The sequence below is a fragment of the Ictalurus punctatus genome, chromosome 8 (genome assembly GCF_001660625.3).
Source record: "Ictalurus punctatus breed USDA103 chromosome 8, Coco_2.0, whole genome shotgun sequence".
Taxonomy (NCBI): Eukaryota; Metazoa; Chordata; class Actinopteri; order Siluriformes; family Ictaluridae; genus Ictalurus; species Ictalurus punctatus.
Window position 1 is genome coordinate 18,914,048 of NC_030423.2, and position 14,964 is coordinate 18,929,011.

At 38.8% G+C, this 14,964-nt stretch overlaps 1 protein-coding gene across 3 annotated transcripts in view; it reads left to right on the plus strand.

The window, feature by feature from the left end:
• The window catches only part of shank2b (SH3 and multiple ankyrin repeat domains 2b), a 137,997-nt gene that overhangs the window by 63,095 nt on the left and 59,938 nt on the right, over positions 1 to 14,964 (plus strand). For all 3 annotated transcript variants that reach the window (XM_053682217.1, XM_053682216.1, XM_047157260.2), the window contains exons 11-12: positions 2,869 to 3,026; positions 4,662 to 4,775. In XM_053682217.1, the coding sequence (XP_053538192.1) occupies positions 2,869 to 3,026; positions 4,662 to 4,775 (272 nt within the window). The remainder of the gene's footprint in view (positions 1 to 2,868; positions 3,027 to 4,661; positions 4,776 to 14,964) is intronic.

Here is a 14,964-nt window from a genome sequence, read left to right on the forward strand (position 1 = left end):
TTGGATATTTTATTTTTTATTGTATTTTGTTCTGATATTATAATTAATTTATAAATAATTAGTTAATGATTATGGCTTGTTTTCAGAATGTGATTTATTATTAATACTTGAATATTTAAATCCTGCGTATGGAAAACATTTTAGCTAGATAGATAGATAGATAGATAGATAGATAGAGTCCACTTTCATTTGCTTCATTTCCAGGTCGTGTCCCTGCTGTCCTCATTCCCAGCCACATGCTTTCTGCTTTCCTGCATTTCTGTAACACAAGGCTTTTTATATTTGAATATAATCACAGATTGCTCCTTTTAGCTATTGCATGATGCGTCCCAAGCTGCTTCTCAATGACTCACTGCTACTCTCCAGAGCTGCTACTTATTTCCTCAGCACCCAGCCTAATTATTTTGGCATGGACCAGAATTGATTCAGTCAAGACCCTTGGTATTAGAATTACAGTGAGGATTTAATAAAACACTGAATATATAAGTTTGTGTTAGTTTTGGAACAGCAGAGGGAGCTGTTCAACAGCCAATCCTGCCTTCTCCCTTTCTGCTCTCTTCAGTCAGTGTACATACTGTACAAGTTCCATTACAAATGATTGCAAAAATATTAGGACTGTACAAGCATTGGTATATTGCACTTTACCTTTATACTTTTGCATACATGGACAATAACCGGGTATATTGCAGAAGTCCTTTTACTGTCATTTGTGGTGCACAACAAATAACAAAACCAAAAACATGACAGCAAATCGAAAAACACAACAGCAAATTTGGTATCATGACTGCCACTCAGATAACACAACAATAATTTCGAAAACAACAGCAAATTCGAAAACATGAAAGCAAATCAGAAATCACAACAGCAAAATCTAAAATGCGACGGCAAATTCAGAAACAAGACAACAAATCAGAAAACACAACAGCAAATATGGAAATGCAACAGCAAATTCAGTAACATGACTGCCATTCAGAAACACAACATCAAATTGGGAAATGTGACAGCAAATTTGGAAGCATGATTGCAAATTTGGAAACATAACAGCAAATTCGGAAACACAACAGCAAATTGGGTAATGCAACAGCAAATTGGGAAATATGACATCAAATTCGGAAGCATGACAGCAAATTCAGTAGCACAACAGCAAATTGGGTCACTCAACAGCAAATTGGAAATGTGACAGCAAATTTGGAAACACAACAGCAAACAGAAGCATGACAGCAAATTCGGAAACACAACTTCAAATTGGGTAATGTGACAGCAAATTCGGAATTATGACAGCAAATTCGGAAACACAACAGCAAATTTGGAAGCATGACTGCAAATTCGGAAACACAACAACAAATCTGGAAGCATGACAGTAAATTTGGAAACACAACAGCAAATTGGGAATTGTGACAACAAATTCAGAAGCATGACAGCAGATTCGGAAGCATGACAGCAAATTCGGAAACACAACAGCAAATTAGGTAACGCAACAGCAAATTGGGAAATATGACATCAAATTCGGAAGCATGACAGCAAATTCAGTAGCACAACAGCAAATTGGGTCACTCAACAGCAAATTGGAAATGTGACAGCAAATTTGGAAACACAACAGCAAATTCAGAAACACAACAGCAAACTCAGAAGCATGACAGCAAATTCGGAAACACAACTTCAAATTGGGTAATGTGACAGCAAATTCGGAATTATGACTGCAAATTCGGAAACACAACAACAAATCTGGAAGCATGACAGTAAATTTGGAAACACAACAGCAAATTGGGTAACACAACAGCAAATTGGGAATTGTGACAACAAATTCAGAAGCATGACAACAGATTCGGAAGCATGACAGCAAATTCGGAAACACAACAGCAAATTTGGAAGCAAGACAGCAAATGCAGAAAAATGACAGCAGCAATCTTAATGCTGTGTTTTCTGATTTGCTGTCATGTTTTTGGTTAATGTGGTTTGAGCTTACGGGCCACCGTAGGGTCCCTCAGTATATTTCATGCTGCTGTAAATCATTTGTAATTTTGCACCTGTCTTGGCTAATCAATTACTGTAAATTTGTCTAGTGGAAAACTAATGAAAACGTAACTGAGATTTTTCACCAAACCATCTTTTTTTTAATGAGTTCATTTGCAACTAGCAAGCTTAATGAAATAATTGCAAATTGTTTCAATTGTTGATTGAAATGCTGAGTGTATTGTATTTATAATGTTTAATGATCATGTGTATTTAAAACAAGTCAGTTCCTGTTATCACTTACGTTAGAGCAGCTATAAACACTATCCCTCAGTAGTATCCCTATTATATCTTTCACTTGAAGTCAATAAGACCGAAAATGCAGCTTGTCATGTTACCGAGAAACCACAGAGAGCAAAGTTCTCCATCCTGAAGACTTTCCTGTGTAACTTAAAGTTACAGCTTTACCCCTGACTGTTACAAAGCACTGACACTGGAGACGCCTTCTGAAAATGCCAACTAAAAATCTCCTCAGAGAAAACATCACCAGATTGATAATTATGCATTCAAGCATTTGAGCATTTCAGTCCCTTTGTTAGTTGTTACTATAGAAGAGTTGCTGTTACTGAATATTAATCAACACCTTGTGGCCAATCAGAATCAAGTATTCAACAGCACTATGATAGAAATAAATCTCAAAAAGCAAAAATAACTGAACAAATCAGCAAAACTGAAATGCGCACTTGTGGAAATGTCTTTTTTTTTTTAACATTGAATAATCGCTTTAAAGTGTAAACTGTAGTGTAAATCCCTTTGACAAAATAATTGTGCGCTAATTAAAATTCTGATTTCATTATGTTTATAATTAACCACTGGTTTGTCAAAGCTAAAGTGTGATTCTCTTTTTCTCTGTAGTCCTCGTCCCGGTCGTGATGGTTTCTCTGGGGCAGAGACTCCAGGGTCCAAGCGCCGGATGTACAGCGCTGTGCCTGGGAGACATTACGTGGTGGTAAAGTCTTATCAACCCCAGGCTGAGGGAGAAATCACCCTGTTCAAGAACGACAGAGTCAAAGGTATGCCTCAAGCGCCAAATGGCTGAATCGATGAATCGTTTATATCAAATCCTTGATGGTGTGTTTTTTTTGGGGTTTTTTTACTGTGGGATTTTGTTGCTCCTTTAAAGTGCCGTGCTTATCAGCCAGTTTTCAGGCCCGCTCCAGCGGGACATCTGTGCTGTCACACTTGTTCATTTGTTTGTTTTCAGCATCCAGGCTGCAGCTGCGTGATTGCAAAGCTGGTGGTTGTGTTTATGTGTTTATATATTTATGTGTCTTGATGATGAGTTTGCTGATGCTGATGCTGATGCTGATGATAAAATGGGATGCTGATGATGATGATGCTGGTAGAGTCTGATGGTTCAGTTGATAAAGGGCTTGGTAATTGCTGGATGTGCTGCAGCAGGAGTGAGAGTGGTGAAAACAGAAAACAGTGCACACAACTCTTTCGATTAGGACTGTAGATCCAGTCTTTAAAATCAGAGGTAGAAAATACTGAACTTTTTGAGTACTTGGGCAGTGATGGACAGTAATGAAGTACATTTACTTCACTACTGTACTTAAGTACTTGTTTCAAGTATCTGTACTTTATTAAAGTTTTTCCATTTTTGCAGACTTTACAATTGAGCCCAAAAGTTTACATAACATCTAGGCTAAAGACGTTCGATTAATCAGTTACTTTGTTCACATAAGTGGTCACTTTACAATAATTGATATTCTGAGAGTTGGATTTTTTTGTTGTTGTTGCTTTAATTCACTATATAAGAATTTAGGTTTACATACAAAAGTTTACATACACCAAGCTGAATGTCTATTTACTACAAATCTCAAATTACCCAAGAGGTTTGAAGTATGAAATTAAGTTAACTTTAAGTTTTGTAAAGTAACTAGTTTAGTTTTATAATTCAGCTAGCAAGCTAGTTAGGTTTTGTAACTTAGCTTGTTAACTTAGCTAGACTGTTGTATTTTATTGTATTGTTAATTAGCTAAACAGGTTATGTTTTGTAAATTAACTAACCAGGAAAAAAGTTTTTTAAAAAAACAAAAAAACAAAACAAACAAAAAAAAAAACCTAGATTTGTGTGAGGTAGCAGAATATTTTCCTTGTGACTTATTGGTTTGTGAACTAGCTAGTAATGCAGGGTCAGGCATTATGAACTTGTGGTCAGTTCTTTTTTGTCAATTAACAATATTAACTTTTTTTTCCGAATACTTCAGTACATTTGAAAATATAGTTTACTTTAACTCAAATAGATTTTTGCTTCCATACTTTTATTTGAGTAAGATGTTGACCCAGTACACATACTTTTAGTTATAAATGGTGTTTGTTAATTTGTTCATGTTTGTCAAGTGGAATTTTTATTTTTTTTTCAAAAGCCGCACTCTAAATGCTGGTTTGAATGAATTTATTCTTGATCATAATACTAAGTTGCCAAATTTTCCCAATTCTGGAAAGCCATGGTCCTGGGAACCCGTTCATTTAGAATGAAAACTTTGGATTGGATGACTTTAGTTGTAAAGATAATCCAAACATTCTTCGGTAGAAGATCACTTGAGAAACAGAAATGTGTGGTGTGTGTGTGTGTGTGTGTGTGTGTGTGTGTGTGTGTAGTTTGGGCTCTGATCAGTTTCCTTATTTCTATTTCTCCATAGTTCTTAGTGTTGGTGAAGGGGGATTCTGGGAGGGCAGCGCACGAGGTAATGTCGGATGGTTTCCCTCTGAATGTGTGGAGGAAATCCCCAACAAGCCTAACGAGGACCGACCCTGTAAGTCAACACACACACATACACATTCACAGTGTGTATGGATAGTGCATTTTGCCATATGAAAAGGTACAAACATTCATTCCGCTCTTTACCCCGAGTTTAACCAGAGGCCAAAAAAATGGAATTTGTGCCTATTTTGTGTGTGCCCGTGTTTAGCATTGAATTTATTTGTGATGTCACACTCCACAGTAGTGGTTAATGGCTCATGTGAAAGTAGACTCAGGGCTTTAAGAATCTGCAGTTGTTCATAGGTATTTCATTTTTACCTATTCTATTAGGTTTAAATGTTATCTTTTTTTTCGTGCCAGTTGTATATGGTGTTTTACTATCAAAGAATTAACTTGTGCTGTCAGTTTTATCTCTCTACCAATGTTATTGTGGAGAGCTGTGAATTGTTTGCCCAGTAAGGGGCTCACACTCCTCCACTTTCCCATCACCCTGCTCACCAGCATCTAAAGACAGAGTCACAATACTCTACACACAGAAACCCAACAGTGTCCTGGCTAATCTTATAACAGACTTGTGGCAATAACATAATTCATTTGTTTATACAGTACTGATTGAAAATGTCTAATTTAAAATGTTTTACCACTATTAATCATGTAACTATATCATTTCAAAGACACTTTGAAACAAAGTGATTTCCATTACTGCCATATAACACTAGTTTCTGCATTTTAGGCTTCTGTTTATATTTCTCCAGCTTATAAATGAGCTCTACCTCATTGACACCTTCGTTAAATGTAACTAGATCTTCCTCATTCTTGATTTCTGTCCATTTCCTATCCAATTCATTATAAACGAATAATCTATAACGCACAGCATGACGACTACACAACCCAATATTAGTTGGGTTTTCAGTAGAACACAGCATGAAGTTAAATCTTTACCAAAAAAAACAAAACCTTGTTAAGAGAATTACTCTTAATAAAAGTTTCCTGTTTTTTTTTTTAAAACTGCTGTTTTAAATATCTTGTATTTCACAATGACAGGGGTTATTGATAGCAGAACAGCATAACATTAACCATCTAACTCTTTCAGATTACTCTGTCAATGCATGCTATCAAACTGACAAATTGTCACACTCCTAAACCCACATGATAATGTGAAGAGCTTTCAGACCACAGCAGGCTGTTAAATCAGTAAATAATTAGCACAAACTGGGCTGCGTGTGTATACTTGTCTCACACCTTGAGATCTTGCCTTCACCAGTCATAAGTAACACGCACATGTGGATTAGAAATTTGCATTAACGGCCACTTTAATTTTACATTTACATTCACAGCATTTTGGCAGACGCCCTTATCCAGAGCGACTTACATTTATCTTATTTATACAACTGAGCAGTTGAGGGTTAAGGGCCTTGACAAAGGTCCAACAGTGGTAGCTTGGTTGTGCTGGGGCTTGAGCTCCCAAGCTTCTGATCAGTAACCCAGAGCCTTTAACCACTGAGCCACAACTGCCCTGTATCCCTGCTTATCCATTCCAAGTATCCAATCAGGCCGGCAATACAATGCATAAAATCATGCAGATACAGGCATGATGCTTTTTTCCAATCTTCAACTTCAACACAGTCTGTAGCCTCAGATTCCTGTTCTTGGTTGACAGGACTGGAACCCTATGTGCTCCTGTTGTAGCTCATCCACCATAAAGGTTGTGTTTTGCATTCTGGAATGCTTTTCTGCTCGCCACTGTTGTATAGAGTGAATGAGTTATGGTAGCCTTACTGTCAGCTTGTACCAGTCTGGCCATTTTCCTCTGACCTCTCTCATCAAAAAATCGTGCCTGCCTGCAGAACTTCCGCTCAGTGGATTTTTTTTTTGCATCGTTCTATACAAATTCTGGAGACGGTTGGGTGTGAAAATCCCAGGACTTCAACAGTTCCTGAAATCAAGCCAGTGCGTCTTGCACCAACAACCATGCCATTGTCAAAGTCACAGAGATAACATTTTTCCTCATTCTGTTGTTTGATGTGAATATTAACTGAAGCTCTTGGCAAGGATCCCTCATGATTTTATGCATTGTGCTGCTGCCACATGATTGGCTGATTGGATAACTGTGTGAATGAGCAGGGGTACAGGTGTTCCTATTAAAGTGGCTGGTGAGAGTATATATGATTTTATACCACAACACTTGGATCTGATTGGTCTGAAGGTGAACTTTCTTTAGCAGCAGCTTGTACATTGTACATTGTGCTTGTATATTATCAAGGATTTGTATGGCATACTATCCACATAATTTAAGTCTAATAATAAATGGATTTAATGATGATATAGAAAAAACTTACTGGGACTTACTGTATGGTGGATGGGCCACATAAATGGCTTTAAGAAATGTGCGTAATTGTTGATTATTTAGCATTTGTGGAAGGAGTCTCCAGTGTTAGCAGTTGTAACAGTCAGAGGAAAAGCTTTAACTTTAGGTTATCAGCCACAGAAAAGTCTTCAGGATGAAGGACTTTGTGCTTTTCAGTTCCTCAGTAAGATGACATTTATTTATTGAGCCCCCAACCTTCTGATCAGTAACCCAGAGCCTTAACTGCCAAGCCACCACTGCCCTTAGTCGCCAATGGTTACCATTGCTCATGTCGCTGGAAGTCGCCAGGTCTCATTGAAAATGAATGAACTCCGGCCGCTTTGTCGCCGCGAGTCGATGTTTTTGTGACCGCACCTTAGGATTCCTACTTTCATTAAATGATATTTGTTGAAGTGTTAGCTAAATAATGAAGACCTGAGTTGGGTAATGTGTCGCATGTATTCAATTATGGTACTAAAATGTTTAATTGACTTACTAATTGTCTCCACAAAGAACATATGAGCTAAAGTGTTAGTTCATACCGTAGATTTTGCGTCCCGGACTAAATTTTTTAAACTGCAATTGAAAGCATTACCAATTACTGTAAAACTGCCTAATAAAAAAATGACTACAAAGTAGTAACTACAAAACAACATCCTTTATTCGCTATCGATTTATTTTTTCATTGTTGGTCTCCTTTATACCAGGATGTGCATGAAAACTCTAAAATATTGATTTTGATCTCAAGGGCACTTCAGATATGACTGCACTGAATGAAAATGTCCACATCCTCTTTGTTGTGAGAAAAAGAGTTTTGTGTGTGTGTGTGTGTGTGTGTGTGTGTGTGTGTGTGTGTGTGTGTGTGTGTGTGTAGCCTGCATTTCCTGTGCAAATTGGCATAAATGGCCAGAGGCAACATTCCATTTAGAGTTCCTTCTATATCACTGTGGCCACTATGTTTTTTCAAGCTGTATGTGCGTGTGTGTGTGTGTGTGTGTGTGTGTGTGTGTGTGTGTGTGTGTGTGTGTGTGTGTGTGTGTGGTGACTGCATTCACGATGGGCCTGAAGAGGCTGCAGGTTGTTTGACTTGAATTTGGGCCAAGGTCTGGTGTGCAAGTTGCTGCTGGGGAGAAATCCATTAAAAACTCAAAAACACACTCTGTTCAGACCTGAAGCTACAGGAGACCATCTGCTGCTCCGCTGAATACATTAAAAGTGTGAGATTGCCACCGAGAACTGTTAGGTTTAATCAGGTTACAATTTTTCATATTATTCAGTAACTACTATGAATAAAGAACACCTAGAACTGAGTAGGCTCTGCATTCAGGTTTATTGTCAACACGCCTGAAAGGAAAACCAAACCAAAGTGCAAGTAAATGAAATTAAATAAATAAATAATCCTACATAAAGAATGGGGAAAATAATACAATGTCTGGGCTACCAAATAGGTTGAGTGTAAGTATATACAGATAGATTAAAGGAAAATGTGATAGGTTAGGTGGTACAGGTGATAGATTAAAGGGGAAAAGGGTGGTTCTGTCATTTGTAGGGGGAATTTACAGTATTTATATTGCTGGCAGGGTTTGGCTCCAGTTGTCCCTTGAGAGGCAGGTGTACTTGAAAATCAGTAGAAAGTTCTTCTTATGATGAAACATTTGTACTCTGGTGAGCGTGGTCTCTTCCAGGATGACCTATCCACAGGGCACGAGGGTTCACAGAATGGTTTGATGAGGATAAAAATTATGTAAATAAAATGCTGTGACCGTTCACATTCACCAAATGTCAGAACTAATTAAACACCTACAGGATGTGGCATGTTGCATGCACAGCATTCTCAACCATCATCACCAAAACCTTCACTATCTTTTGAAAGAACTGCTTTACTTCACTACAGTTCCAGAGACTTGTAGAATCTGAGCCAAGGTGCTATTCTTGTAGCTTATGGTGGCCAAACACCTTACTTACATGGTGTTTCCTTTCATTTGACACATGTCTGTATGTATTCTTATTTAAATTGTATACATGACATTGGGGTAGTGTTATCAACCCACAGCTTCAGGGTCTGGGGTTCAATCCTAAGATTTGACTCATCAAACCTAAAAAGTCTTCTATAGAAAAATGGTAAAATAAATAAATAAATAAATAAATTTTAAAAACCCAAAAACATTAGCAGGTATAAAAATTTTTTTAAAAAAAGCAAAAACACTTAGCAGCCATCTTGAATCCCAAAGATTAATTTGATGATGTTTATAACTATTTATGCACAAATGAAAGCACTGAATATTTTGAGGCAGGTGTGTGAAGATTTAGTCACATAGTATTCATGCTGGCACAGTCATGCAATATTCATAATGCTAAATTGGTAGCTATAAGGCTGCTCTTGATTATTCACTAGATTAGCCTCATAGCTCTAGTAATAAACTAAAGAAGCTAACTTCAGACACTAAAAATGTCATTGCTTATTATTGTGTAAATGTTGTTTTTGGTTTCTTTAAAATGTAGCGGTTTGCTTTCTTATGTATCAGGATGCATGTCTTTGCTATCTTTCTCAATATTAGATAGCTGTGTTGCATAATAATGAAACATTTGAAGTTGATTTGTCATGTTTTTTTTTTTTTTTTTGAATTCTCTTTGTCCTGCACTACTTCAAAACTCCTCTTGTACAGTGTTTCAGTGTGTGTTAGATGTGTACTCAACATACTGTAGTGTTTTAGAAGTGCTGCTCATGACAATAACAGCTTGCAGTTTACAGATCGGGAACGGTGGCAAATAGCAGCTGTGATTGGCTTAGAGGCCTTCTCTTCGTGACTCATTGGCTGATCCGGCAGTGTGATGCAGCCTGATTCAGCTCCACAGTCCACTCATGTTTTTCTGCAATGAAGAGGATAGTGGGGTTTTGGTGTTTTTAGGTAGCCCAAGATTACAGTTGTGTGTGTGTCTCTTATTGGTTGCTCATTGTGAATTTGTGCTTGAATTACATTCTTTGTGTGGTTTATTTGTACCGGTGTGAACACAGCAATCTACCTTGAGTAGGAAACAAGATCTTGGGACACTTCCAAAGGATCCTTAGTATATTTCAGTAGCACTGAAAATTAATCAAGTACAGTATATGAACTGAAGTGGGGGTCACAGTGGCAACTGGTCTAGTCAGTCCAGACTTTTCTAATCTTTCGCCACAGATTCCAGCTCCTCTTGGGTGAGCCCCAGATGTTCTCAAGCCAGCTGTGAGATAGAATCTCTCTAGCCAGTTCCGGGTCTGGCCCATGGTGTTCATCAAGTAGGATGTGCCTAATACAGCTCTACCAGAAGTTGACCAGGAGGTAACATTATCAGGTGCCTGAACAACCTTAGTTGGCTCCCCTTATTTTAAAGGAGCAGCGGCTTTTACTCAGAGTCTCCCCCAGATTGTCAAGCTCCTCACCTTATAATGGAGAGTAATCCCAGCAAGCCGGCAGAGGAACCTCATTTCCACCGGATGTACTAGCAACCTTATACTTTTGGTCATTTCTTACAGTTTGTGGTCATAGGTGAGGATAGGGATGTAGACTGAACATCCCTTGTATTTTTGTAGAGGTTTAAGGTACTGTAGTAGCTAGTGTTATCTTGGCAGTTAGGTAAGAGGATGACTCTGGAGTAGGGTGTGGATGAATATCTTATCTTCTTTACTTTGGTACCATCTAGTTCTCTCCTTAGGGGACCACCTGCTACATTGGTTGTCAATCAACTTGCCATTTGTTAAAGCTGCTTTACAAAGTGTCTTCTGTGCAATTGTGTATGTCAGTAGCTACCAACCCTCTTCCTTGAGATCTACCTTCGTGCATTTTTCATCTCCAACCAAAATCTAACACACCTGTTTTAGTTGATCATGAACTTCTTAAAGCAATCAGTAGATGGTCAGGTGGGCACAATTATGGTTTGAGCTAAAGTCTTCAGTAAGGTAGATCTCCAGGAATACGGTTGGTGACCACTGGTGTATGTTGTAAAAAAAAAAAAAACATTGTGAGTATACCCCCTCTGTTCCTCAGTCTCTTCATTCCCCACCAATTCAGCTATCCATCATCTATCTCCTGCACATGTTACTAACCCTGCACTATTCCCCTAGGCCAGAGCCCAAACTTAGAAGGGCCTTTCAATAAACAGAGCACATTGTCTGCAAACTCACCTCCTTCTCACCACCATACTGTACCATCAATTAATTGGTTATGCCTCCCCTTGCCTTAATAACAGTGTCAATCCTGTCAGGTAAAGGTTCCACCGTTGCAGTTTTGAGTTTCTGTCAAATTTAGCTCACTACGCTACTGACTGGGTGCAATTTGTCTGGGGTTTGTAGTCTTATTTTGATGTTTTACATGCTGTTCTTTGGGATAGAGAGCTGATGAATTTGCAGGCCAGTCAAACTGTACCAATGTTCCATCAGGCTTAGATTTGGCACAGTGCATATCACAGTTGTCATCCTGGAACGTGGGAGGGTCAGTGTTCTGTTCTTCTTGCACATGAGCCACAAAAGGCAACCTCAGAGTCTAGCCAACAAATATCAATAAAATAATGAATAATGCTTATGCTAAAGTCTAGTTGTACATCCTGTTGTCTTTGTGCAGTAAGACACTACTGTTAACAGATGTGACAAATTTTTGTCTGGAGCATTAATTATATTGTGATCCCAAATACAATTTCTCACAAAAGTGAGTACACCCCTCACATTTTCAGCAAACTGTTTGCGGGCTTTTTTGTGCATCATCTTTAGAAGAGGATTCCTTCTGGGACGACAGCCATGCAGACCAATTTGATGCAGTGTGCAGCGTATGGTCTGAGCACTGACAGGCTGACCCCCCCCACCCCTTCAACCTCTGCAGCAATGCTGGCAGCACTCATCCATCTATTTCCCAAAGACAACCTCTGGATATGACGTTGAGCACGTGCACTCAACTTCTTCTGTCAACCATGGCAAGGCCTGTTCTAAGTGGAACCTGTCCTGTTAAACTGCTGTATGGTCTTGGCCACCGAGCTGCAGCTCACTGTCAGGGTCTTGGCAATCTTCTTATAGCCTAGGCCAGGGGTTTTCAAAGTGGGGGCTGTGTGAAAATTAATTTGATGTGAAAAATAAATAAATACATGATATATATATATATATATATATATATATATATATATATATATATATATATATATATATATATATATATATATATATATGCATTACTATAGCATGTTGTTTTTAGGTTTTTTTTAGTTATTTTTATTACTATAACATGTTATATAAGGGGGATATATTCAGAAGTCTGTATTTTTAATGTGTTTTAAAGACATCTTTCAAAAGGGGGGCCTCGGTCAAATGTTAGTGCCATTTAGGGGGCCTTGTCCTGGAAAAGTTTGGGAACCCCTGACATAGACCATCTTTATGTAGAGCAACAATTCTTTTTTTCAGATCCTCAGAGAGTTCTTTGCCATGAGGTGCCATGTTGAACTTCCAGTGACCAGTATGAGGGAGTGTGAGAGCGATGACACCAAATTTAACACACCTGCTCCCCATTCACACTTGAGACCTTGTAACAATAACAAGTCACTTGACACCGGGGAGGTAAAATGGCTAATTGGGCCCAATTTGGACATTTTCACTTAGGGGTGTACTCACTTTTGTTGCCAGCGGTTTAGACATTAATGGCTGTGTGTTGAGTTATTTTGAGGGGACAGCAAATTTACACTGTTACACAAGCTGTACACTCACTACATTACATTGTAGCAAGGTGTCATTTCTTCAGTGTTGTCACATGAAAAGATATAATCAAATATTTACAAAAATGTGAGGGGTGTACTCATTTTATGAGATACTGTATATACTCTTATATGTAGTGGAATAAACTCTTTCTCCAGGAGCATGATGCAACAGTATAGAAGCTAATACAAAGTGCAAAAAGTGGCATAGTGTTACAGGAGGTAGGGATGGTGCCCCAAAGCTCCAGGGTCCAGGGTTTAATCATCGTATCTGATGTTTACCCTGTGTCTGCCTAGGTTTCCTTGGGTTCTTTGGTTTTCTTCCACCTCTCAAAAACAAAAACACACTGGAAAGCTGACTGGCTGTGTTAAAGTGCCCCTAAGTATAAATATGTCTGTATGTGGTGCCTTGCAATGGGCTGGTGTCTCATCCAGGGTGTATTCCTGCTTTGGCTCTGGATAGGCTTCAGAACCATCACCCCACCCCCACTCCCCAGCCAGGATAAAGAGGTTACTGAAGATGAATGAATAAAATTTAAAATCCTGACCTTCTAATCACCAGTCCCACCTCACACACCATAATCAGTATGGACTATTTGAGTATGTGCTAGAAACATACTTCTTTGCAAGGTATTCCCACCTGAATGGCAATTCTTAGCCATTGCATTCCTGTTTATCGCGTCATTTGACTACCTTTACATTTTTGCCTACTGTCTTCTGCCACTTTGGAACTGCTTATTTAGTGACCTTCTCTTTTTCATGCATCTCCTTTTGATTTTGAGAACTATCATTAAACTATATAGTTAGTCTACACATCACAGGCTCATCACCACAGATTTGACAAAATGTCACTGTATTTACATGTCGTTTGGAATAACAAAATGAACGTACTGTACTATATTTAGCTCAAGAGTCACCTGTAGACTGCAGGTCTATTTATGCTGTCACCATTGTTAATGGCTTAGACGTGTTCAGGGTGAGAAGTGTTTGGGGAATCTGCATGACCTCTGATTGTGTGTAAACACAGGTAAGCAAATCTGTGAACTTCAAGTAGCACAAAGGGAACTACTTAGAGGAAACCATCCAACAATAAGTCAGGAGAATAGTCCAAGACAACCCAGAGGCCAAGGGTAACTCTAAAGGAGCTGGAAAGTTCCACAGCTCAGATGGAAGAAGCAGTTCACAGGACAACTGTAATCTGGGCATATGAAATCCTGTTTGTGATCAGCCAAAGGGCAAGTTGTAGGCTCAGCAAAAACACTGAGAAGACCATCACCACAGTGAAGCATGGAGATGGCAGCACATCATGCTGAGAATTACTATTGGCCTTCTCTGACCAATGCCCCCTTTTATGGTGGAGTGAACGCTTATGCAAGGCACAGTAGACTAACCACTGCAAAGAAAAGCTGCTTGTCGGGTGATTTCCAGTTTCAAGGCACTCCGCTGTGATAAAAATGCTGGCAGCAGTGCTTTTGAAAAGCGGCTTCATTCAACTCACCTTGCAGCTGTTTGCCATATGATTATATTATATGTAAAATGTGTGCTGGCAGTTGAGGAAAAAAGATTTGTCTGAAAGCAGCCTCAGTGTATAAATTAATTACACCAGTTATACTGTGCATTTTTTTAAATTAAATAATTTCATAATTTCTTTAATTACTCATATGCTATTTGCATATTTGTAATTGCATTAAATCTCTGCACAGTATGAGTCCAAAGAATTAAGGTCACTCTGTCCATCCACAGCATCATAGTGCAGGATTGGACAGCTGATGTGGGTAAGCGTCTGCACTTTTCCAGCGTTAGTGCTTCTGATGACGCTGCTGGGTTTTAGATGTGAGTGCCGAGTGTGTTGACGTCTCTTGAACCTTTGCGAATGTGCAACACTCATGCACATTCCTGATTGATACATTTCCATGGAAACATGCTCTACACTGTACAAGCCTGTTGCTAAGGAGTGGGCCTTAGCAAGTTTTTTTTTTTCTTCCATTTTTGTATCATTTTTTTCCCTCTCACTCTCTCTGTCTCTCTCACTCTCTTTCGCTCTCACACACACGCACACTCGTTCTTTTACAGCAGAGAGATCCAGCGATTGCATTAGAGCTTTCTCAGTGCAAATGTCCTCCTACCTTTATGATGAGATTTAAGGGGTGAAAAAAGTTTGGGGGCTATGTGGAGCTAGTGC